This window comes from Pteronotus mesoamericanus, unplaced genomic scaffold (assembly GCF_021234165.1).
Source record: "Pteronotus mesoamericanus isolate MK-2021 breed Mesoamerican mustached bat unplaced genomic scaffold, CSHL_Meso_final scaffold_85, whole genome shotgun sequence".
Classification (NCBI taxonomy): domain Eukaryota; kingdom Metazoa; phylum Chordata; class Mammalia; order Chiroptera; family Mormoopidae; genus Pteronotus; species Pteronotus mesoamericanus.
This window is the reverse complement of record NW_026555329.1, coordinates 73407659-73434823: the sequence shown is the minus strand read 5'-3', so window position 1 is coordinate 73434823 and position 27165 is coordinate 73407659. Positions and strand designations below refer to the sequence as shown.

Sequence of the window (27165 nt, the reverse complement as noted above, 5' to 3'; positions counted from 1 at the left end):
CAACTGAGATTTCTAATGCCATTTACATTGTTTTAAGTATTATAATATTGGGCCACATGACCATCTGAACGTACAGGAAGAGAACAGCGGTGAAGCTCTGAGGTAAAACTTTTGGGAAGTGAAGAGCACGTCCCACCGGCGGAGGGATGACAGCACTTCCCTCATGGGAAGCTCTCCCCCCGCAGCTGTGTTTCGTTTTGCCATTTCGGTGCCATAAGCCACGAAACACAAAGGAAGTGAGTTCAAACGTCTTGAAACAGACTGAGTGTACAGCGCTCAGAGCATGGAGAAGGCTGGTGTGACCCTTCACATGCTACAGAGGCACATCTGACGAAAAGGTGTTTAAATTTCCGACGTGTAATATGACACGATGAAGGGAGCACTACAAATTAGAGCTATCAGAAAATCTTCTGTGGCGTGCCTGTCTGTCCCAAAGTTGTTAAAGAAGTTGTGAGCATGAGGTACAAAGAACGCTGCCAACACAGTGCCACACAATTTGTTGCCAATGGGTGAAAGTGATCCAGAACATTTAAACATTGTAAATACAAAGAGTTATGTGATTCTATCAACTAATGAATACCAATATAAAAATAATTATGTATGTTTATCTATTACTAAATAAAAATGTTAATAGCTTATAGCTCCTAGAATTGAAGAACTACAGAATAAAAATACAAAATAATCGATAAAACAAAGACACCAAACCTTTTATCAAGGATAAAATATATCATAAAAATAAAAATAGTTCTGTGACAACCTGGTAAAATCTAGCCCGTTATGAAAATCAGAGGGCTAGAAAAGGGCTTTTTTCCATGTCTTACAAAACAGAAAGATGTAAGGCGCTCTTTATTATACCTCTTCCACACATTTTGAAGGAAAACACCTTGACTTAAATGGCCATTAGTTAACATTCTTACATAAACATTGTTTTTGCATGGTAACATTTTAAAAAGTAAACAAAAATTTCCCATGTCCAGATTTATTAATGTCTGAAATCTTGTAGCAATCACATCTCTTTTTTAGAACCAGGGCTATTCAACTTCAGATGCTTGGACTATTAAATCCATTACTCCATACCTCCTCAACTTCTCCCTTTCTTCTCTCTCCCTTTCTTCTCTTCGCTTCAGGCGTTCCTGGTTTCTTTTCTCCTGCTTCTCAGCTACAACTCTCTTTAAAAAACAATGACAGTTTAAATAGTAATAAATGAGGAGCATTTTTTACTGGTTCCATTCTTAACGAGCATTATCCTATACTTCACCGTATCTGGTTTCTGGTATCACACAAGTAACATCAAAATCTGCTTGATAACAATTCAATTTTGACAGGTACCATCATTAGGCTTATAAGCCTGGTTTCCAAAAGCTTTCCTTTTGGGGAACATGTGTAAAATTTCTTAGTCCCCCATGACTTCATGATATTTCAAAATCAATTCTATAAAAATTTTTCTCCTCTGAATGTTTTCTAGTACTGTTATATTTTTTAAAAGAAATCATGTACTATAAATCACCATGCTGTAATGATTTCCAATACAGAAATATCTTCTGCCTCTTCCAATTACTATCCTGATATTATCGCTTTTAAAAACACAAGTGAAACGCTAAACAGTTCTGTTGCTAGCTAGGTATTCACAAAGAATCCCAAGTAGGTGCCACTTTTGAGTCCAATAACCACTTGCTAGAGTGAAACTCATTTTGTCATTTAAAATAACTCAGCTGAGTGAGATCATCCTAGCTACTCAGAATACCAAGAACTCTGCTTGTGTTTACCTCATCAGAGATACCTTTTCTGTTTGCTTATCTTCTTATAAGAGCTCAGCAGATGAGTAAGAACTGTGTTGCCTTTCTCACAAGAGCTTACGTATTTGACAGTGATTGTCCTTTTTTAAAAAAAAGGTTTCATTCATGTGTTCTAGAATTGTGCACCTGAAACCTGTGTAATTTTGTTAACTAGTGTCACTCAAACAAATTCAGTAAAAAGGAATGAAAGAATAAAAAGGTTTCATTCTAACTCCTTTTCTGAAACAGGGGCAGGAGTGTTAAATAAAAGTAGAGGGCCTACAGGCTTTCTATTTAGTGAAGAACTGCAAGATAGTTCAAATAAATATTGGACTCACTTTTTCAATCTTCTTTTAAAGTAAATATTACATTATTAATTAAAAAAATAAATTTACAAAACTTTGTAGAAAAGAATTAGTTCAGAACCAGTTTGCAAGACTCCTACTTTCTAATCATATCCAACCACTACCTCTGAGACTAAGGGGACAGTAATTAAAGGTCTGCTTCTCAAACATCATCCATTAAACCAGATGGTATCTCAATTTAAAATCTACACTGTTTAGTATGAATTGTTTAATAAAACCCACAGTCAAGAATACTATTGAAAAAAGACATTTAATACAGATCAAAAGAATGAGTGACTAAATTGGATAAAGTGAGAGATATAATTTACCAATATACCTTTAATTCTTCAAGCTTCTCTCTTATTTCAATAAATCCCAGGTGCAGTTTACCCCCAAAATGATCAGCCAGTCGTCTGTCATTATCATGAAGCCCTAAATAGGCAGAGCACACTTCACAGACTCGAAGTTTCTGCTGTTGGAAACTGGAGGCTGGCATAGAATTCCGGTAAACTTCCTAATAAACGAAAGAAAAACAATGTTCATATGAACCTCACTCAAAGTCATACAATTAAACAAATACATTTTTCTGATGAATGTAATGTTTTCTAATGAATACGCAAAAGCATGGCTATTTTGTCATTGAACATTACAGATTCCCCATTACCCACGATTCTGTGTCAGGACCTCATCCTGACACAGATCATACAGTATGATCTGTATCATACTGGAGATAAATGAGAGCCACAAATACTTTTTGCCAAGAACTGTACTGTATTTACCATGATATAGAACACTTTCCAGAAACGGTTTTTCCCAACATTTTGCAATGTTCTGTTTCCTATCATTTTTGTTAAAAATGAGCCCTGGCTGATGTGGCTCAGTGGGTTGGGCATCAACCTGCAACGCGCAAAGGATTGCCAGTCTGATTCCCCGTCATGGGTTGCAGTCCTGGTCCCCAGCTGCAGGCACGCGACAGGCAACTGATCGATGTTTCTCTCCCTGTTTTCTACCTCTCTTCCCCTTAAACATAATATAATTTTTTTTTAAAGAAAAAGAGATGTAACAATCCCAAAACTACACATCAGTCAAGGATCAAGGAAGTCGCCCATGCTTGCAGAGAAGGAACGCACATCTTGTATACTATTACAGCTTCCTTCCAGTGCCTTCTCTCCTACAGATCATTCCCTCCTTTGGAAATGTGGATGGGGCATACAAATAATAAACTTCCTACTAAAAGCAGTAGTTCTTTAAGATAAGAGATGAAAGATGCCTTACTGAGATTTAGATGGCTTGTATTCAACCATTTTATTTATATAACGTTCATTAACAAAATACAGTAATTAATAATTAGCAGGTTTGTGTATCCACTGTACCCTTTTTTCCTTACTGACAGAATTCCGATTTTTGTTTGAGGCAGCCAGCATACACAGGTAAAAACAATACAGTTCCAAGCTTCCATGTAGCTTTGACTAAGGAGCTGTAAGTGGATATTGCTGGACAGAATCTATAGGAAAAGTTCTTTAAAAGGGAGTCAAATTCAAACAAAAATCTCTAATAACCTGTGAATCAAAAAGTGATGGGAAACAGAATATTTACAGTTTCAAGAGTGTCAATCCAAAATACTTATTAGCACAGCAGAAAAATAGGCAACATCACCAGAAACGGGACAAACCCCTAACACGTGCCTCCTGTCAGGGTATAACACTGCTTCAGCGGTATTCCTGTCAAAGATCTAAGCAGGAATAAAAATCAGACAAACCCAAACTGAAGGACGTTTTACAAAACAAATGTGCAAGTAGTTTGTCTCTCCAGTAAACTGCGTATCACAATAAAAAGCCATCTCTCAAGGTTCTCTCCTGTTTTCATCATGTTTAGTTCAATTCTCTAAACCTCAAATAACACCATGGGGCCCATGTGAGGTGCCACTCGTGATTCTGGAAGTGCTCCCAATAGGCAGAGAGGAGTCACATCTTTACAAGAAAAAGCTGAGGTGCTTGACAGGTGTCATAAATTGAGGTCTGCAGCTGCGGCTGCCCACCATTTTGGGGTACATGAATCCAGTGTAAGAACCAGCGTTCAAAAATCAAACCAAACCAAACCAAACAAAAAAAAAAGGGAATTAATGAGGCTGTCACTGTAGCTACACCAGCAGGTGCAAAAATCTTTGAGTTTTTTAATGAAATACTCTTTTATCTCATATTGAAAATGCAACTTTCATGTGGGTACAGGATTGCTATAAGGCATACCTACAGACTCTAGTATGATTTGAGAAAAAGCAAAGTCATTCACTCTAAGACAATTTAAAGCAAAATGAAGGTGAAGGATGTAAAGCTAAAGAATTCCAGCAAAGGATGGTTTGATAATTCTAAGAGGTTTGGCTGTTTAAAAAATGCCAAGATAACAGAAACAGCTTCAGCCAACCAAGAAGCAGCAGACAATTTCCAGACGCCATTAAGAAAATCACTGAGGAGAAGGAGAATGTCTAAAGTTTTTAATGCACATGGAAGTTCCCTGTTCTGAGAAAAAATGACACAGAGGACACTAGCAAGGCAGAGGAGTGAGCACCAGGATTTAAGGCAGGAAGTGACAGGCTAACTACCCTATTGTACAAATGCAGTCGGGTAAAAGCTGCTAACCCCCAGGCCTTGAAGGGAAAAGATAAACACTAGCTGCCAGTCATTCAGCTGCACAAGTACGAGAAGAGAAGGCCTGGGCAATGGGAACCCTTTCTCTGGATTGGTTCTACTGATGCTTTGTTCCTGAGGTCAGAAAGTACACTGCCACCAAGGGACTGCCTTTTAAACTTCTTCTGATATGAGACAATGCCCCTGGCGACTCAGAACCCCATTAGGTCAGCTTGAAGATGTTGAAGTGGTCTACCTGCCCTCAACCACATATTTTACCCCAGCCTCTAGACCAGGAGTCGCAAGAATCTTTAAGGCTCATCACACACGGGCCTCTCTGGAAAGGATCACCAACGCTACGGAAGAGAACCCTGACAGAGGGAACATGATGAAAGTCTGGAAGGATTACACCACTGAAGGTGCATCGTTGTTACAGAAAAAGCAGTGGAAGCCATCAAGCCCCAATCAATAAATTCCTGCTGGAGAAAACTGTCCAGATGTTGTGCATGACTTCACAGGATTTACAACAACCAGGCAATCATGAAAGAGACTGTATGTCAAAAAAGATGGGGGAATCAAAGGTTTTCACGATAGGGATCTTCGGAAAATTCAAGAGCTAATGGACATTTTGTCACCATGCCTTGTAGGCCCCCCAAGCTGTCAAAAACTATGTACTTTCTTCCCATTTCAGTTACAGGAAAAACCTGAGAGAAGGAAGAGGGCCAGAACAACAAAAACCAATCAGAGTGGGCCTGAACCAAGATGGTACCAAAAATGACCTCCAAGAGACCCTGAACCTTCTTACCCCCCGATTATAATACATTAGCATGCTGACCGCCACCCCACTGGTGCCATGACAGATCTGACTGGGACCATATAAAAGGGGAAAAGGGGTGGTGCCCCACTTAAGGGAAGAGACCAGCCCATTCCTCAAAAACCAATGTATATGTCCCCCTCCCGTAGGAACCTCCCCCAGACTTCCGTAAAAAGAAGAGCTTATCTGTGGGTTCAACTCCGCCTCTCTATTCTCTGTCCACTGAATAAAGCTTTTGCTGCTGAATGCTCAGCTTCAGTTTTGTTTGTGGCTTGGCGATGCCAAACAGAGAACGAATGTTTGAAAGGACAGAGGGTACTTCCCTGGGACCGGGTCCCCACAGTGACAGCCTAGACGGTCTAAATTGGCAACAATTACACCAGAGGAATGAAGAGAGGAGTGCTTCCAAACCAGAACGAAACAATGAGGAGGAAGAGGTAGAAGCAGAGCCAGAAATCAAACTGACATGAGATAATCTGGCAGAAGTGTTCAATTGTTCAAGGCTGTGTTTGACTTCTTTTATGACATGGACCCTTCTATGACCTGGGCACTGAAATGAAACCAAACGGTGGAAGGAGGATTGGTACCATATAGGAACATTTTCAGAGAAATGAAAAAGCAAAAAAGCCAGACAGAGATTATGATGTATTTGCAAAAGTTACACCGAGTGTGCCTGCCTCTCCTGCCTCCCCGTCTACGGCTTCTGCCTCTGCAAACCCCGAGAAAGCAAGACTCCTCCTCTGCCTCCTCCTCCTCAGCCTACTCAGTATGAAGGTAGTGAGGGTGAAGGCCTTTATGATAGTCCACTTCCACTTAATGAACAGGACATAATCTTCATGCTTACAGTTCATAAACTCCACGTGCTTTCGTGTAAAAAGTCTAGTAAGTGCACTGCAAATACGGTAGCATGAAACAATTTTGGTCATCGCCGCTGCCTAGGTCATCATCATGTGGAACACCGTGCACAAGACTTGTATGGAAGTGGAGAGCCTATCCTTACACAGGCATAAAGTGGGTGATATTTAACAGAAAACATAATATGTTAGTTGTCTGTTTTATAAGTTTACTTTCAAGGAGTTACATTACCATACAGTATGCCTCTCTCATAATTGGAGAAACTGCATATTAGCCTATCATCACAGGTTAAGTAGTTTTTTAGAAGAACGTAACATTGTTTCTAATACATATCATGAATATAACTGAAATACTGTATGCCATAAAAACTTTACAATGATTCATTAGTGTATAGGCTAGGCTGTGAAGCAATCTTACCGATTACACTAGGCCAGCAATTTTGCAGTGGTGTGTCACAAGGATTTTTAAAACATGCAATACCTGACTAGTCAAGGGTACTGACTTCTTTTACTTTAGATTGTCAAAAAAAAGAAAAATGACAACAGCCCTGGCCAGGTAGCTTGGTTGGAGCATCATCCCATGCACCAAAAGGTTGTGTGTTCAATCTCCAGTCAGCGCACACACCTAGCTTGCGTGCTGGATCCCCGCTCGGGGCATGTACAGGATGCAACGGGTCTCCCCCTCTCCCCGCCTCCCCGGGCCCCATCCCGGCCCCTCTCTCTAAAATCAATACATATATCCTCAGGTGAGGACAAAAAAAAGAAGAAAAGACAACAGCCAACACAATAAGCCATTCAATGGGGATAAATCAAAATTATACCATTTTTTGTTAGATCTACAAAAAATGCATGTTTTGGCAAGCTACAAAATTTTAGTAATTTATGTGTGCAATGAAATGGAAAAGGTTGAAAATTGTTGCACTAGGCTATCACAAAACAATCATACTGCTACTTGTTCATTATTTTAGCATGAATTATTATACCTGTAAATAATGATAAATTTCTTTTCACATTATCTTTTCATTTCTGAAGTCTGGTGTTAGTAATATGTTAAATATATAGTGTTTTGTATCATGTAAGATAGTACTAATGTAGGCACTGAAGATGATTCATCTTATAAACAGATGACATAAACTTACAATATCAATACAGTATAGTATTGTAAATGTATTTTCATTTCTCTAGCTTACTCTATTGTAAGAATACATTATATAATACATATAATATATAAAATCTGTATTCATCAATTGTTTGTTACCACATCAATTGTTTATGTTACCAATAAGGCTCCCAGGCAACAGCAGGCTATTAGCAATTAAGTTTTTGGGAAATCAAAATTTATAAGCTGATATTCTACTGTGGAGGGCAGGAAATGCACCCCTGCATTGTTCAAAGGTCAACTATAAACCTTCAAGTACATATTTATGAAGTTTTATGAAAAGTGCAGAAGAATCACGTACGCCAATGACATCTTGGTCAGTGATGGACTGCATGTACAATGGTGGTCCCTTCAGCTTATAATGGAACCACAAAATGTCTACAGCCACCCTAACACATTACACAAACACTTGTCCCTGTTACAGTATTCAGTAGAGTAACGTGCTGTACAGGTTTGAAGCCTAGGAGATGTAACGGAACAGAACTTGTCACCCCAATATATGGGTATTTGGCATAAAGATTATTTTAGGTTGGTTAATTTTAAGTGAGAGCAGACATGGGAGAAGTTCTAAAAATCAAACAGAAGTTACCCTTTGTAAAGGACATATTTGTAAGGGAAATCTGCACTAGTAAGGGTATGCAGATACCAAGAAGGGAATGACCTTATTGACCTTATATCTAGAACTCAATGCAAAGGAGGACTTCAATCTGTATGACTGCCTTACCACCCTGGTTTTACTGTGCTTTCCCTGGAAACCTCCCGAACTGATTCCCCCAACCCTAGTATCTTCTGTTTTAGGCTGAAGATGGTATTTAAGGTAGTCAGCCATTTTGAGTTACTCAGTTTTCCTGGGTCTTTCCCTTGTATAGAGGAGGCATACATGTTAGTAAGCTTTTGTTTGGTTTTCTCTGTTTAATCTGTCTTTTATTACAGGGATGTCTCAGCCAAGAGCCCAATAGGGCAGAGGAAAAATTATTTTTCCTCCTTCTAGGGAAATAGGCTATACCATACAGCCTAGGTGTGTAGTAAACTGTACCACCTAGGTTTGTTTCAGTGCACTCTATGATATTCACACAACGATGAAACTGCCTAACAGAAAATTTCTCAGAAAGCAGTCCTGTTGTTAAGCAATTGTATGTGTAGCAAAGTAACAATATTCACTGGCTTCATTACCTGGGAGTCTTTCAGAGAAATAAACTAGCTATAAAATACTCTGCATTTTAAAATTCATAATGTTTACTGTCTGGACTCATAAATTACATTTAAAAAACCCTAAACATTAAGGCATTAAAATTATCAAAAATGGTTACATGGCATATCTTTTTCTATCCTATTACCTTTAATCTGTCTTTATATTTAAAGTGCATTTCTTGTAGCTAGCTTATAACTAAATCCTACTTTTTAAAAAAAATTCAGTCTCACAATCTCTGCCTTTTAAGTGGACTGTTTAGGCCATTTACATTTAGTGTAATTACTTGTACACTGGGTTTAAATTTCGCATCCTCATATTTATTTTCTGTATCTCTAATCTGTTGCTTGTTCCATCCTTCCTGCCTTCTTTTTGATTAAGTATTTTTTAGGAATTCATTTTATTTCCACTATGAATAATACCTTTTTTCCCCCTTGGAGTTTCTCTAGGGTTTATAGTACACAACTGTAACTTAGAAAGCTAGAGAGGCTTTATTAAAATCAAACAAAAGATTTAAGAACAAGGGATATTACCAGGAATATAAAAAGATATCTCACAAAAATATTAAGGGTTCAATTAATCAAAAAGATTTAACAGTCCTAAATATATATTAACATCAGCTTCAAAATACATGAAACAAAAAAAAAACCAAAATGGAAAACATAAATAGACAAATCCACAATTACAGCTGGGAGACTTCAACACTCCTCTCAGTAAACAGAATAAGTAGACAAAAAATCAATAGGATATAAAAACTTGAACAAATCAATTATGTCGACTCAACTGACGTTATACACATTTATAGCAAGGAAGAGTATCATTCTTTTGAGGTGCAGACAAAACATTCACCAGAGCCCTGGCTGGGTAGATCAGATGGTTAGGGCATGGTCCCGATACACCAAGGTTGTGGGTTTGATCCCTGGTCAGGGCACATATAATAATCAACCAACGAGTGCATAAATAAGTGGAACAACAAATCAATGTTTCTCTCTCTCTCTCTTCCTTTCTCTAAAATCAATTAGAAAAAGTTTTGCCGGACAGACCATATACAGGAATACAAAACAAGTTTTGACATAATTGAGAGAAAAGAAATCCACCGATGTTCTCTAACCACAACAGAGTTAAAATCAGTAACAATAACAACAACAAGTTAGGGAAAAACACCAAATATATAAAAACTAAAGATATTCCTAGATAACCCATAGGTCAAAAGAAGAAATCACAAGGAATACAAGCAAGTAAGCAATATTTTGAACCGAATTAAAATGAAAACCACCATGAAAACACGTGGGATGTAGCTACAGTTGTGCTTAGAAGAAAACCTAAAGCATTAAATGGTCTAAAATCAATGACCTAAACTTCAGCCTTCAGGCTGTAATAACAAATTAATCCCAGCCATGATGCAGCTAGACACCATAAAGACTACTGCAGAAACAGAGAATACAATCCCATATTTGGGCATTCAATTTTCTAAAAAGCAAAGTAGAATTTTGGGCCAAACAAAATAGAGCTGTCTGCAGGATGTCAGAGTTTAACCTGTGCTGTGGAAAGGTGAGAGGAGGTTCTCAAGGTGCTGAGCAGGTTGTACCAAGGTGAGAAGAGAAGGGAAGGTGCTATAGTCACATGGGAATAGAATGGGGGATAGGGTATCATGGCAACCAGGTACACGCAGTTGTGTGTGTGACTGTGCATCTGGTGTATGTGACTAGCTAGTTTACTTATTTACCAGTTATACATTTCATCATGTCAATGGCTCTAAATTCCAAAAACCATTAATTTTGATACATAACCCCTAGTATGACGTGAACTAATATTTTTAAATTGGTTTAATTTCTTAATAGTAATAACTTTTCAATATTCCCAGTCAAATATATGTTCTATAAGTACAGATACTAAGGTTCTGCATACCAACATTAAGAATTTTGTTACCTCTGCTTCTCTTTTCTTTGCCCGTGCTTTCTCTACTTCATCCATTACTTTCTGGGATTCTTCCACATTCCCTTCAGCTCCAAGTTGTTCCACCTTGGCCAACAATTTACCAATTTCTTCATTTAACTCATGAACACGTTCTGCCTAGAAAGAAAGAGAAAAGAAAATCATGAATAAAAAGCAGAGAAAGTATCAAAGTTCAAAATATTTCAGAAATGCTCAGAAAAGACTTAAATTACCCAAGGCAATATGAGTATAAATAATGCTTTCTGAGCATATCAAATGAATCCGTGAGCCACTGGGATATTTTCAGCCTGCCTTCACTTTGGTGAGGTCAGAAATATGTGTGGTCTCTATATAACTATTACTTTCCAGCCTCTGTTTTGGCAACATATTCCAAGTATAAAATAGCTTTTCTTCTATAACCTGCACCTTTCTAAATCATCTCTTGTTGTGTCCTCAGTTAACAACCAAAGTCTACAGTTTCCCAAACTTACCATGCTGCTTTCTGCCTCTGTGACTTTGCATATACTGTTCCCTCCTTCTGAGATGTTTCCCTTACCTCCCTTGCCTGACTAGTGAATAGTCTATTCTGTGAAGCATTCCTGATCAATCACATCTCACCTTCACACTTAAACACAGAAGCAGAGAGCCATATCCTCTTTTGTGTTACCTGTCTTTTTTGACAATTTTTATGTATATATCATGTTGCTTTAAAGGTAGCTAGCTATATTTTCCATCTTTGTATTTCCAATGTCAAATAGCATAAGCTCAAATATGAGTTAAAGAAATAAAGTGGTGAATATTCTTTCAAGCGAAGATGAGGCTTTAGAGCCCAACAGATCTGGCTTATGGCCAAATCAGTTACCAAGTGTGCAACTGTGATCATATTCCTTCACCTGAATCTACTTCCTTATCTGAGAAGTAGAGATTAGTATCTATCTCACAAAGCTGTGAGAAATGAGAAAATGTGCCTTGCATATACACTGTGCAGCACATTATTGATTTTCAGTATATCAGCGCGGCACCTCCTCTCCCTTAGTCCATGTCTTAATGCTGGAATTAATCCTTGCCTTGGGATTTGATATGCCTCCTTCTCCTCCTCATCAGCACCACCATAATCCTGGGAACCTAGTTCATTTTTTTTAATAGCCCTTGATACATATATATAGTCTTTATTTTGGCAACAAATAAGTATTTATCCTGTGTGACCAATTATATTAGCAAAGAAGGTTCTAATTTGATATGGATATGCAATCCCAACAAACTAATGTGCCAATCATCTTTATTTCTCAAATTTCCTTCAATGCAAGATACTTGCCCCTCAAAGAAATTACCAACTCTATTGTCATTACCTCTTTAACAAAGTGGTATTTTTCTTTAAATATCTGTCATGGAATGATTGTATAAATGCCCAGAACTCTTCACCCTTCCCTGTTTCCATGCCTTTTGCTATTTTACGAAGTATCATCACACTCCGAATCTGAACTTGGACACATGACTAACAGGCTTCGGTTAACAGGACGGTAGCAAACATACTACAAGGGATGGCTTGAAGGGGTATTTGACTGGGCTTGATGCTTTTGCACCTCTGCTCTCTCCAAGAGAACACAGTTTGGTAGCCTCCAGTGGACTGAAAGGCATGGGAGTGAGCCCATGGAGTGACTGCCCAGTCAGGTTCAGCCTAAATAATTGACTGTAGACTCATGAGCTAAAAAAATACTTACTGTTTTCAGTCACTGAGTTTTCAGGTAGTTTGTTAAACAGCATTTTTGTAGTGATGGATAACCAATATCGCTTGGGGTCTAGCCAGCACTTGTGGATCCCTGTCAACCATGAGATAGTAGATACCTTGTACTTTAGGATGCCCATCTTTGTAGTCCCCATCTTCAGAGAACTTTTCAGAAAAAGTTGGTTGAAAGTAACCCTTTTCTCAAATAAGGGCATTCATTTTCCTTTGTACATACATAGCTAAACACAAGAGTTAATGCTATTATTTGAACTCTCTCTGGGTAAATCGGATTCCACTCTGCATTTTCATAAAACGTACCAGACTATATTAAATAATGAAACAACAGAAAGATGAGTTTTGAATTCACGGGGATTCACTGTACTCTTCTCTCTACTTTTGGTGTATAAGTTCACAGTAAAACATTTTTTTAAAGTAGTGAATAAAACAGACAAAACTCAACAGTTAAAAGATGAACGTTCCATTGGGAAAATGGGCAAAAGACATACAGACATTTCACTGACGAGGATCTACAGATGGCATATAAGCACATGAAAAAAGTGTTCAAAGTCATTAGTCATTAGGAAAATGCAAACTGAAACCACAATGAGATATCACAACACACCTTTCAGAATGGAGAAAATAAAAATGACATCATCTCATGCTGCCACAAATGTGGAGAAAGAGGAACACTAACATATTGCTGGTAGGAATGTAAAATGGTATAGCCACTTCAGAAAAAAGTTTGGCACATGCTTTCAAAACTAAAAATGACCTTACCATATAACCTGTCAATTGCACTCTTGGGTATTTATCCCAGAGAAATGAAAACTTATGTCCACACAAAAACCTGTACATGAATGTTTACTGCAGCTTTACTGGTATTAGCCAATACCCAAATGTCCCCTTGAATATGGGAATGAATAAACTGTAACACATCCATATCATGGAATACTACTCAGAAATAAAAAGGAATGAACTACTGATACAACATCTTGCATGAATCTTAAATTGTACTGAGTAAAAATAGCCAGTCTTAAAAGCATACATACTGCATGATTCCATTTATGTAATATTAGGTGAAATAACAATTATAAAGATGGAGAATAGCCAGGGACTAGGGGAAAGCGGGGTGTGTGGCTATAAAGGGGTAACAGTTAATGTAATTATGGTAGTAGTTATCCAAGTTACACAGGTAATAAAGTTGCACAGAGCTACACACACACCCCCACACACCCCGCCCCCCTCGTGTGCATGCATAACTGGTGAAATCTGAACAAGACGCAAGGACTGGAGCAGAATTAATTTCTTGGCTTTGATAATGTACTATAGTTGTGTAAGGTATGTTAAAATAGGGGAAGCCAGAGGAAGGGTACTCAGATTTCCCTGCATATCTTTACAAGCTCCTGTGAGTGTAATTGTTCAAAATAAAAAATTAAAATTTGAAATTATATTTTGTATTACTGAAAAGACTGAAATTCTTACCTTTGCTGCCACTTCGGCACTAATCTCTTCTTGAGTTTCTGCCAATCTTTTCTTAGCCACTTCTGTTCTTCGATCACAGTCTGCAATGAATGACTGCAGATGATCCATAGCCTACAAAGTTTAATTAAAACACCATTACAGCCAGGAAGAAAATCAAGTTTTTCTCAGAAATATCTTTACACAAAAATTACAGTTTTTAGAAATGCCACTATGGGAGTAAAAATATAACAAAAGTAGATTCAATTATGACTCAAAAACACTATCCATCATCAAATTGGGATAGAGTAAATAGAAATAATACTCACTGAAGGTAGCACAAACCAGTGCAGCCTTTATAAAAAAGCAATATAGTAATAGGTATCAAATGCCTTAAAAATGTCCTCGAATTTAGCAATTTTACTTTCAGAAATTTGTTTTAAGAAAGTAATCAGATATATGGAAAAATTAATATTCAAAGGTGTTCTTCACAGTGTTATTTTTAATGGAGAAAAGTTGTAAATATCCTCAAGATCCAGATATGTAAAAATTTAGATCTTTAGTAATTAAAAAAAAGTTTTTAATAGAACACTTTAGGGACCAAGAAAACGTACAGGATTCACTTATAAAAAGTTACAAAATGGCCCTGGCTAGTGTGGCTCAGTGGACTGAGCACTAGCCTGCAAACCGAAAGGTCACCAGTTCAATTCCTAGCCAGGACACAAGCCTGGGTTGTGGGCCAGGTTCCCAGTTGGGGGCACATGAGAGTCAACTGATCAATGTATCTCTCACACATTGATATTTCTCTCCTTTTCTTTTTCCCTCCCTTCCCCTCTAAAAGTAAACAGATAAAATCTTTTAAAAAAGTTATAAAATATTATATGCAGTAAGATCCCAACTTTGTAAAATAAAGAAGCAAAAAAAGAAGTTAAAAATAATTACTTCTGAATATATGGGTATGTCATAGTTTTTCAAATTTTCCGAAATGAAAATGTTACAGGAAAACTTGAGAAGTTTATCAGTACTGCATTGCAAAAACCTAATTCCATATTTATATGGGATACATTTGTCAGTTATATATTAATATGTCTATTATTAAATAATTCATTTAAAAGTAAACTTAAGATTTATTCTCAAGTTAAACAGTTTGGACTTTCATCTTACTGTACAAAAAATACAGCTAATTTAAAACATAAGTGTTTTAATTAAAAATATAAATTCACTCAGCACATACTGAATTCTAAAAATGGTTAGTTAACCCAAGAATTTCTTGAAACTGAAAAGCAATAAAGCTCACCTAAAGGTTTTCTCTGTAGTAAGAAGGGAAAAAAAATCAATTTAACTCTTCTAATTTAAAATTTTATCTTTAAAATTACAACAGAAATCTATTAAAATTTCCCTATGGAGAGAGAAAAGTGGCATTTCAAAGCACTGAGAGAGAAAAAGTGGACTAATCAATAAACAGTACTGGGCCAAGTAAGTAGCTATCTGGAAAAAGAAAGCTAGATCTATACCTCAATTCCTTACATTAGAGTAAATGAAAATATCAAAGATTTAAGTGAATAAAATTAAGCCATAAAAATACCAGAAGAAACTATGGGAGAGAATTCATCACCTCGGAATAGGGAATGCCTTTTGAATTAATCCAATAGATTTTTTAAGATTAATGAATTAGACAACATAAAAATGTTCTGCAAGGCCCATAACCACCAAAAGAAAAATAGGAACAAAACTGCAACATATTACTTAAGGGAAGGGACTAATTTTCAATATGTAAAGATTTAGTACAAATCGACCAAAAATGGTAACATCTAAGATTAGCCACTAGTGAAAAAATAGCTGTACACCAACAGTTCTCTGAAAAGGAGATATATATGAAATATATTTAAACTCATAAGAGAAACACAACTACGTTTATATTGCACATTTCATCTACCAAAGTTGCAAAGAAACCTCGACGATACACTATGTGGCCATATGGGAAATAAATAACCTCATATGGACAAGATCTGTCCTGAAAATGTCCAGCCACTGTTAATGTGGGAGTGGTTTTTGTGACATTGATGTAACCTGGCGGAGGTGGGGGAGTGGCTGCACTGGACTGGAATGAGCATGCGTGAACAATGACAACTTCACCATACTCAGTGGTGGCAGTAGATGCCAATGAGTGAGCACGTGTACTGTGTGGCTGTCGTATTCAACGTGACTGAGAAAGTAGAGCAATGTATCTGAATCAAATTTTGTGTTAAACATTCCTCCACGCAAACAATCTGGATGATTCGGAAGGCCACAGCTACGGGCAACTGGCAATTGGCAGCTTCATCACCACAATGCGCTCATGCTTCCTGTGTAGTGCAGTTTTCTGGTGAAACATCAAATCAGCCAGGGGACCCATGCCCCCTACAGCCCAGATTTGGCACCCTGTGACTTCTGGCTTTTCCCAAAACGAACATCACCTTTGAAAGGGAAGAGCTTTCAGATCATCGATGAATTCAGGAAAATATGACAGGGTAGCTGTTGGCAATTCCAAGAACTGTATGAGGTTCCAAGGTGCCTACTGTGAAGGGGACTGAGGCATCACTGTCCTATGTACAATGTTTCTTTTATCTCCGTAATAAATGTCTCAATTTTTCATAGTACATGGCTGGATACTTTCTAGATAGGCCTTGTGTATGACTGGTAGGAGTATAAATTGATAATTTTGATGGCAAGCAACTTGGCAAAATTATTCTTTGATTCAGTTATTCTATTTCTAAAAACTCTTTCTATACACTTAACATGTAAAAATACATTATCATACTCAAATAGAAAAAGACTGAAAATAACCTAAATATCTACACGCTTACATCTAGACAGTAAATTTCTCCTTATTTTATGCCCAGTGTGTACTAAATCATAACCCAATTACTTTAAGGTGTTTCTCCCAATTGTTTCAGCCCCATATTAAATTATATTTTCATAGATGGTTTTCATTTCCACCAACAGAAATTCTTGGAAATTCAGAGAAGTAGATGGGGAGGCCCACTTACTGCTTTATCTCTCAAACCAAATAAAACACCTATTACCTCACTGGTAAAAAGTATCATAAGACTTATGCTCACCAGTTTGTTTTATGTAATGCTGATTGGTATACTTTATGTAAATACAAAGAAAAGATTTCCCTATTTTTATACAATTCTCATGTTTATAGGGAAAAAAGAACAATAGTGCTCCCGTTGGCAGCACTTATATTAAAACTGGAAAAATACGGAGAAGATCAGCATGGCTCCTGCACAGGGACGACATGCAAATTCATGAAGTGCTGCATATTTTTAAAAAAGGAAAAAGATTTAAAAAAATATAGAGAGAGTCTGATTTTGAGCCCCTCAAATACCTAAATGGTATCTCTTCTAACATTTCTTCTGTTAGTTTTAATAGCTTTAGTATCTTCCCTCTCTATGTGTATATTTACACATATAAAAGTATAAATGTAAAAATTATGTGCACTAGAAATCAGTTGTTTATATTTGCTTGAATAAATACTTCCTCAATCCTTGCTACTTTATTGGGAAAAATATGCTTAATTTTCAAAAGACTACGAGCATATAAACTGCATTAATTTTACATATTTTCTTAAATTACCCAGTTTCACCTTGTACTTTCTAAAAATGTTGTTAGGCCCTGGCTGGTGTGGCTCAGTGGTTTGAGCACCAGCCTGAGAACAGAAAGGTCTCAGGTTCTGATTCCCAGTCAGGGCTCATGCCTGGATTGTGGGCCAGGCCGCCAGCTGGGTCGTGTGATAGGCAACCAATCAATGTCTCTCTCACATACTGATGTTTTTCTCCTTCTCCTTCTCCCTCCCTCCCTCTCTCTCTAAAAGTAAATAAATAAAACCTTTAAAAATGTTGTTAGTCAAGAAGTACACGGTATTACTAAACGTAGTATTGCCCTTCATAAAAACCAAGAAAATAATTTGCTAAGAATCCTTTCCTATTAAGAGAAATTAATCCATATTCAAAATGTTTTACTGTGAAAGATAATCTAACCCATTAAAGCAAAATCACATACATCAAGTTCAAAGAAAAAATCTTGTTCTTTGGATGCAATTTCATAATCCGCTCTTAAAGCCAGGTCATGGACTTTCAGACATTCTCCAAGATCCATTCTCTAGGAGGGGAAAAAAAGGGTACATATTATTTAAACAGAAAACACATTTTTCAAAATTCATTAAAAACCACCGTACTCTCCAGAATATATATATATATTAAGTCATACAGATGCTTCTTTGTTTATGGACTTTCAAATTACCAAATTTCATAGACAAGTATTAAAATTTAGTGCCAGAACAAAAGGTATCAAGTCTACCCACCAACAGATGGGAACAGTGACCACTTTTGTACTTAAGAACAGACAAGGAAAAGCCTGTCAGAATCTGAACAAAGCTGGGAAAAAAGCTCTTGGCAACAACATGAATATGTGCGTAACAAAGGATATGACCTTCAATCCTGTACACTATCTCACATTAAAAAGGACAGTGAATTCACTGCATTTAAGGTTCACAAACACTGATAGACCAGATAAAATTTCAAACAAATATGAAGTCCTACAGTTATATCTAAGATGACAAATTTATAAATAACTAGGTATGAGCAAAAAATGAGACAAGTTAAAAACTTTACTCGTCAAGAGTAAGGCTTACAGTGTGGCATGACTGAGATAAATTAACTTTTAGGACACAGTATGAGCAAAGTGACAACCCTTACTGAAGGCTGATTTCAAAAGTAAACCCTTTCCCTTCCACAAGACACATTTTGTGTGCTAACACAGGTCAAAGGGGATATAAGTAAACTAGACAAAATGTGTCAAAACCAAGCTATACAAAATAGCCAGAAATCAGAGGTAATCAGGTGGAGAAGAATCAAGATGCGAAGGACTTTACAGTATGCAACAGAATTGGATTACATGGCCCCATGGGGCTCCGCAGACTCAGATTTTAACTCCCTCAATGTAAGAAAATAGTTTCTAATGAATGTCCAGGGCTTTCCGAAGACGGAATAAGCTTCCTCACGAGTCACCAAATTACCAGATAAATGAGAGATTCACACAGTTTCAACAAACATTTTTCTAGGATATTGAGGAAAGACTTCAACCACCAAGCAGCTTTTACTCTTCCAACTCTGGGGTTTTATGACTACCTAAAAAAATTGTCTCTGTAAAACAGTATTCTCTTAGTTAACTACAAAAAGAAACAGATGGGAAAACATAAGTAAACAATATCCTCAAAATTATCCTTTGGGAAATTACAAGGAATATCCACCACTAGTAAAGAAGTCCTCATCACAGTAACGGCTCTGAAGTGTCACTGTGTTGCTGATTTTTCCAGGCCCCATGGCTTATTCTCATTCATGAGGCTGTCGGTTAACAAATCAAGGAGTTTTCCAGTAACAATAAACAGCAACTGAAACTTTCTATAAATGTGTGGAAACTGAAAGCTTCTTTGTTAAGCAACTTTTGCTGGAGAAAGGCTGTAGGAAAAAACCTTTAGTATTCTTTTAAAATGCAGGAAAACATGACTAGAATGAATAAAGTTAATAGCAAAACAATGTTGTTAACATCTTTGCTACAACGACCAATTAGTTTCTTAATTTGTATTTTAAGATTAATCATTCCAACAACTCCCTATGCATTTCTATGTAGCTTTTCCATAGCTACGGTTGCTCATGGGAGGTGTTACATATTTCATAAAAGGTTAAGAAGTCACAGTTGGAAATACCTTTGATTCAGTGCAGTGATTCTCAACCTGGATCCAGGGACCTTTTAAAAAATGCTGATGAAAGCTTTTGAAAAAAAGCCCAACCTTCCCTTCCCTGAAGACTGAATTATAAAAGGCTCCCAGGGGTTTTTAATGTACTGTGTACTTAACAGAAAATCTGGTAGATATTTCTAACCTAACAAATACTCCTTCTACTTTGTCATGCTAATTCCAATTATTTCACTACTAACTTATCTTTTAAGATTTTTAGATAGCAATCACCTCCCTGAAGTATCTAAAAGAGCTCCACACAGCAGATCTCCCTCTGATTAACCATATTTCCAATCAGTTCTCAACAAAAACTTAAAAGTAACACACTGTATTTTGTCCTGTATAATGTGTGCCCACATTTTTGGCCCAAACTTTCAGGGAAAAACTCTTTTGTTTTAATTTTATTTATTTATATTTAGAAACAAAACTGATTATCATATTCCAGGGTAATTTTGCATGTGGATATTTTTATTGCTTTCTAGAGTTACACTTTTTTAAAAATTTTTTTATTTATTTATTTTTGGAGAGAAGGGAGGGAGAAAGAGAAACATCAAAGTGTGGTTGCCTCCTGTGCACCTCCTACTGGGGACCTGGACCTCAATCCAGGCATGTGCCCTGACTGGGAATTGAACTGGTGACCCTTAGGTTCACAGGCTGGTACTCAATCCACTGAGCCACACCAACCAGGGCTACAGTTACACTTTTAATGCGTAAGTATAAACAAAAAAATTAAAAAATATTTATATAGATACAGAATTAGAACTACCCATGTATAAGGTGCATCTTTATTTTTCCCTCAAAAACCTGGGCAAAAACCTGGGCAAAAAACTGTGCATTATACATGGCAAAATACAGTGTATATATCTTGCTTCACTGTGTTTAATCTAAAAATCTACTGCCTACTCAAACTACCCTTTGGCAGGAATTCCAGGTTTCCCTTCATGCTATCTTTAAAGTTACATCATATAACCAACCAAAGAAAGAAAATCAACTATGTTCATCAAGAATAAAATGAACACCTAGAAGGACAAAATTATACCAATGCAGTAGAGGTAAAAGTTTAGGTGGGAGGAGTAGAATTAAAGGGAATGTATGCCTTGGGATGGGAGGTGGTTGTGTGGAGATTATAGAAGGGAGAAAGATTTATTAACTCAATAGAATGTGAGCTCCACAGGACAAGAATTCTTTTTGTTTTATCGTCCACGTACCTGTACCTGGTATATAGAAATATCTAATATTTATTGAATGAACCAATCTGGGAAAAGAGAGATGAATATTTGGCACAGGGGGCCCTGGGCTTAACAAGCAAGGGTAGTCAGTAAGCACCCAGGACAAAACTGGCCTAAGCTCTGGAGGGCCGTCTTAGCCTCACCTTGGGCTATCTCCTTTGCTTGGACCCCTTTCCTTCTTAAGTGTTTCCAGCCACTCCTCTCTTTTTTTGTACCTGTTCCTCTCCTCCAGGAGCTAAACTACTTGGGCTTTTTACTACTGTGGGTGACGAGCACCTGCAACCTGACAGTCTAGCCTGGCTCACCATAGATTTTGGGCCCATAGCCCTAGAAGACAGGGCCTAGCTAATATTTACTTCACCCTGTCCATACCATGGTGACTAAGCATCTACTGTGGCACTGCGCCATGCACAGGAGAATTTAAAATAATAAACAAACAAACCAAATGAAACCTAACAATTACCTACCATTCATCATTCAAATGAGTGAAGGGAAAGTATGCCTATGTCAATGGTCTCTGAGACCGCAGTCATCTTATTAAAAACCAACCCTGACTTCATCACTGATGTGTAATAGTGCTTTGGACACTAAGTGCCAAGGTGTTTGCTGCTGCAGCTTCTCTTTTGAAATGAGCGAGCTTCAAACTGGATAAAATAAAATGTTTGGTTATTTTCACTTAAAATTACTTTGTGATGAAAGCCACATGAAGAGTTTTGTATTATTAAATTTAACAAGTAGTTTATTTTATAATTAAGTTTTGCCGTAAGTTTTTTCTTGGTATTTTAAATAAAGACATTCAGGCCTGACTGGTGTGGCTCAGTGGATTAAACGTCGGCCTGTGAACCAAAGGGTTATCGGCTCAATTCCCAGTCCCAAGGGGGTGCACGAGAAGCAACCACACTGATGTTTCTCTCCCTCTCTTTCTCCCTCCCTTCGCCTCTCTTTAAAAATAAATAGATAATTAATTTGGGCTTTTAGACTGTAAATGGAGAAAAATGCTGACAGTGGAACCTGGGTTCTCGAACTTCATTTGTTCCAGAAGGCTGTTTCTAGAAGCCATTTGTTCAAAAACTGCATCATTTTCTTCCCTTTAGAAATGCAGGTATCAGCGCTGAAAGGGTCATACATAGGGTTGAGAACAGAAGTTCTGCTCAACACCTTAATTGTTCAAGAAACAAGACATTCAAGAACCAAGGTTTGACCACTTTTAATTGGATAAATTCAGTTCTGTATTTTGTCTTCTCCATAGTATCTATACATGATATTGATAACTTCCAACCTTAGAGTATTTTACTGTTTAACAGATGATTCTCTTAAGTGCTTTGTAATTATTCTTTTGAAATTCCAAAAGTGAATATTATCTCCTCAAATGAACTTCAAGCTTCCTGAGAAAAAACGGTGTTATTCCACCCTACATAAAAGAATAGGTTTTAGACAACCCATGATTATTAAATAAACTTGAAAATTTGACTAAGAAAATGTATTTTTAAGAACTTGAGGAAACAATAAGTATAGATAAATAGATAGAACTTAAAAATGGTGTTTTTGATCTAAAAATTAGAAACATTTTAAGAGTCTAGCAACAGAGGTTTGACTGACTGAATTATAAACTAGCCATATGACACATTACAGAGCCATTACAAAAATGTTCTTGATGCTAAGTGGAGAAAAAAATGGCAGAGAGAGACATAATAAAATGCCTTTTTAAAAAAATCCTCACCAGAGAGAGTATGTTCATTGATTTTAGAGAGGGGAGAGGGAGGGAGAGATTGAGATTGAGAGAGAGATTGAGAGAGAGTGAGAGAGAGAGAGAGAGAGAGAGTAGGAAGGAAGCGGGGAGAGAGAAAAAGAGAGTGAAACATTGATGTGGGAGAGAAAGATAAATCAGGGGCCTCCTGCACGCTCCCTGACGGGGGACTGAACCGGCAATCTAGGTATGTGCCCTGATGGGGAATCAAACCTGCATCCCTCTGGTGTACAGGACGACGCTCCAAACAACTGTGCAACCCAGCCAGGGCAAAATGTCGTTTTTGTAAATTCAGATACAGACACTGCTGTGATGTTGGTTTGTATGAACTTTTTGGTATCAGTTAAATTAAATGCACTGAGCATGTATTATTCTTATAATCAGAAAGGCAATAGAGCCACTTGATTTTGGAGGAATATACTGAAGTAACAGGGAACAGAGGCATGTGAAAATTATACATCAAAATCAACAAATATTTCAGTAGAGCAAATCAAAAGGCTGACTTACATGTTTGAGCGTACTGCCAGGTGTAAGCTAACGGCAGTAATGTCAATGAATATACCAGTGATAGAAACTAGACACAGTAACAGTCCCAACTATTTGCAAAATTATATGTTATATGTTAGTACTATTTGTTGTATGTTAGTACATTTGCTCAGTTCTATAAGCTAAATCCTAAAGGGAATTATAAAACAGTATGAGAATATAATTCCTCTATCAAGGAATTTATATTGTCAATTAAAAAAAAGACATTAAACCTAATTAAGAATTGCAAGTGTACACATAAGGATTTCACTGCCACACTGTACAACAAAAACAAACAAAAAAAATCGAGTCAGTGGATAAGTAATTTAGGAAACAACCATACTATGGAGTATTATGCAGGCATTTAAAAAAAAAAATACAGACCAAATGACATGGAGACTTCTCTAAGACAAATGAAAAAATTTAAACAACGTAATGCCATTTGTGAAAACACACACATGCACCTGTAATTGCACATAACAATGAAAGTGACAAGGTTTAGGCCTGGGAAGGGGGATACGTTAATGGGAAATACTCATGTTTTATGCTTTGTCCTCTAATACTTGAAGACTATACTGCCTGATAAAATGACTGGGCAATGACCAACTCCGAATACCTTCTTTTACCTCTAATTTTTTAAACATTAAATTAAGGTAATACTGGTTAATAACATTATATAAACCTCAGGTGATGACTTTATAATTCATTTGGTACACTCTACTGTGTGCTCACCACCCAAAGTCTGTTTTCCTTCTGCCACCTTGTATTTGATGCCCTTTGCCCTCTTTGTCCCCTCCCCAAACCCTTCTGGTAACCATCATTCTCTGTTGCCTTTATCTATGGGATTTTTTTGTTTATTTATTGCTTTTTGTTTTATATCCCACACGAGTGAAATCATACAACTTCTATTCTTTTCCATCTGACTTATTTCACTTCAACAAATAAAAAATAAACGAATGGGACTACATCAAACTAAAAAGCTTCTACACAGAAAAAGAAACCATCAACAAAATAAAAAGGCAACCTCCAATGGGGAGCCAGTATCGAAAACATATAAAGAACTCATATAACTCAACAACAATAAACAAACATTCTGATTAAAAAATGGGCAGAGGGGCTGGTGTGGTTCAGTAGATTGAGCCCTGGCCTGTGAACCAAAAGGTCGCTGGTTCGATTCCCAATCATCAGGGCACATGCCTGGATTGCAGGCCAGGTCCCTGGATGAGGGCGTGGGATGAGGGCGTGCCAAGAGGCAACCAATGGATGTTTCTTTCTCCTTTCCCTCTCTCTAAAAATAAATAAAATCTTAAATAAATGAATGAATAAAATGGGCAGAGGGCCTGAAGAGATAATTTCCCAAAGACCTAGAGATGGTCAACAGGTACATGAAAAGATGCTCAACATAACTAATTATAAGGGAAATGCAAACCCAAACCACACTAAGACACCACCTAACACCTGTTAGAATGGCTATTACTAATAAGACAAGAAGTAAGTGTTGTAGATGTGGGAAAAAAAAAAAGGAAACCTCATGCACTGCTGGTGGAATGCAGACATACAGACTTGTACAGCCACTATGAAAAACAGTATAGAGGTACCTCGAAAAATTAGGAGTGTAACTGCTTTTTGACTCAGTGATTCCACTTCTCAGAATATATCCCAAGAAATCAGAAAACACTGATTTGAAAGAATACATACACCCCTAAGTTCACTGCAGTATTATTTACGATAGCCAAGATTTGGATGCGGTCCAAGTGTCTATCAGTAGGTGTGTGGACAAAAAGCTGTGGTACATTTACACAATGGAGTATTACTCAGCCATAAAAAAAAGAAGGAAATCTTATCTTTTGTAACACGGATGGACCTGTAGATTATTATGCTAAGTGAAATAAGCCAGTTGGAGAAAGATAAGTATCCTATGATTTCACTTACATATGGATTCTAATGAATGAAATAAACTAACAAAATCGGAAAAAAAGAATATAGCAGGAAATACTTTGTTATTTATATCGAACTCTAGATATGCAAAGATACCTACATAAAATAAAAGGCCTCGCCCCATGAAGATCATACTATTTAACTGAAAGGAGATTATGGGGGGAGAGGAAACACATGAACAAGATAAAGTAACAAGTGTCTAGTCACAAGTATGAAGAACAGGTGCTACAATGGGGTTCAGTGGGTAAACTGTAGGCTCAGGCAATTAAGTGTAGTAAGCCAGGCGAATTTAAATCTGTAGAGTACAAAGGGGACAGAGATAAAGGAGTAGGCAAAAATGAAAGCACACTGAAAAAGGAAAGTAGTGAGACAACAAGGAATAAATCAGTTTGCTCAAAAGAGAAGATCAAACTGATCTATTCATTCAAGGGAGAGGTGGACTTGGGCTAAGGGTTTTAGATTTTTAGATGGTAAGTTCATTCCTTCTCAGGAATGATGGGCTTCTTTTTTTAACGTTTGGATCTCTTTAAATATCATTACATCAAAATTTTCTCCAACCACCCTGCCAAAGTAGCTGCTTGCCCACTGTCCCAGACTACTAAATTACCCAGCCATGCTTTTTTGTCATCACTAAAATGGCATTATTTCTTTCCACACTTGGTTGTGTACCTCCCACATCAGATAAGCTCCCACTGCTAAAGCAGAAACCCCTGTACGTGTCTGTATTCCTAGCACAACACAGGGCAGTCGGGAGGTCCTCAGGAAGTACTTGAGTGAGTGAATGAATGAATGAAGCAAGCGTGCTGACAGCAGCAATCAGCACCACTCTGAGAGATGGAGGGAAAAAAGCACTTAAAAAAATTTACTGATTTGAGAGAGAGACAGAGAGAGTACAAGCAAGGGTGAGCTCAGTTTGTTGTTCCACTTATTTATGCATTCACTGGTTGATTTTTGCATGTGCCCTGACGGGGATCAAACCTGCACCCTTGAGTATCAGGACAATGCTCTAACCAACTGAGCTACCTTGCAGGGCTGAATCACTTCTTGAAGGGCAATTTTCTGTTAATTTTTACTGTGAATTCTCTTTACTTTCTCCATTCAACCCTCATTAAACTAAAATCTCTCACTCACCCTTTTCTATTTCTTCCTCTGCTTACCATATTTTGCCATGTATAATGGGCACTTTTCTTTTTGCCCAAATTTTTGAGGGAAAAGTAAGGATGTGCACTATACATGAGTATAATGATTACATAACATTGGTATTCTGTGTATAATGCACACAAGACCGTGAGTGCGCATTATATATAGGACCCCACTGTACACAGCAAAATATGGGTAATTCCAATATACTTAAATTTCACTACTACAAACATTATTAAACTAAATGCCACAGAGGAGAAACAAAAAAAAACCTATCTAAATCCAGAAAATTTACAAATTTCATTATCCAAGTGTGTGTGAGATCCTAAAAAAGTCTATGGGATGATACATATTCAAAATGTTTTTTTTCCTACAGAGGTCAAAGTAAACCACAAAATGCTTTTAAAAGTTCCCTTAATGAGTAAAAATCATCAAACTAGACAGGATTGTACTAGGTCATTTGGTCTTGACACTTGCACATCAGGGTAGAACTCATGTTTCCAGTTATAGAGGATCTGTAATTTTCCTGGGTATCTGTGGTCAATCACCTGTACAATAAAAATATTTGTTTCAAGTGTCCATTTATTACCACGTGTTTGCTCTGCCCTGTGGTCACTGTCTACATCCCCCTTTATGATTATGATGCATTTATAATTCCACCATCCCTTTTTCAACAAATCACCTCAGAGATTACACCAGTTTCCTCAGACTTATTAAAATGCAGTTTACAAAACTGTACATATCTCTAAAAAAAAATTAAGAGCTCAGGGAATAATATGAGGGTGATTCCTGGTTCTCAGGTAACAAGCACTTACTGAGGACCATAATAAAAACAAATGTGACAGAGAAATATGTTAACCAAGCTTCAACAAGGACTTTCACAGCTCATTCTATTTGCTTGGGAGTATCCGGTCTCTGCTACTTTG

General features: G+C 37.2%; 1 protein-coding gene and 1 non-coding gene across 4 annotated transcripts in view; one reads left to right on the top strand and one right to left on the bottom strand.

Moving 5' to 3' along the window:
* LUC7L2 (LUC7 like 2, pre-mRNA splicing factor) overlaps nt 1-27165 on the bottom strand; it is a 59158-nt gene that overhangs the window by 10276 nt on the left and 21717 nt on the right. For all 3 annotated transcript variants that reach the window (XM_054564146.1, XM_054564147.1, XM_054564148.1), the window contains exons 3-7: nt 17926-18024; nt 13903-14013; nt 10689-10832; nt 2457-2633; nt 1078-1169 (exon numbers count right to left, since the gene is read on the bottom strand). In XM_054564146.1, the coding sequence (XP_054420121.1) occupies nt 1078-1169; nt 2457-2633; nt 10689-10832; nt 13903-14013; nt 17926-18024 (623 nt within the window). The remainder of the gene's footprint in view (nt 1-1077; nt 1170-2456; nt 2634-10688; nt 10833-13902; nt 14014-17925; nt 18025-27165) is intronic.
* On the top strand, nt 17085-17191 carry LOC129063625 (U6 spliceosomal RNA). The gene has a single exon (XR_008528393.1). It is a non-coding gene; the product is annotated as a U6 spliceosomal RNA (small nuclear RNA).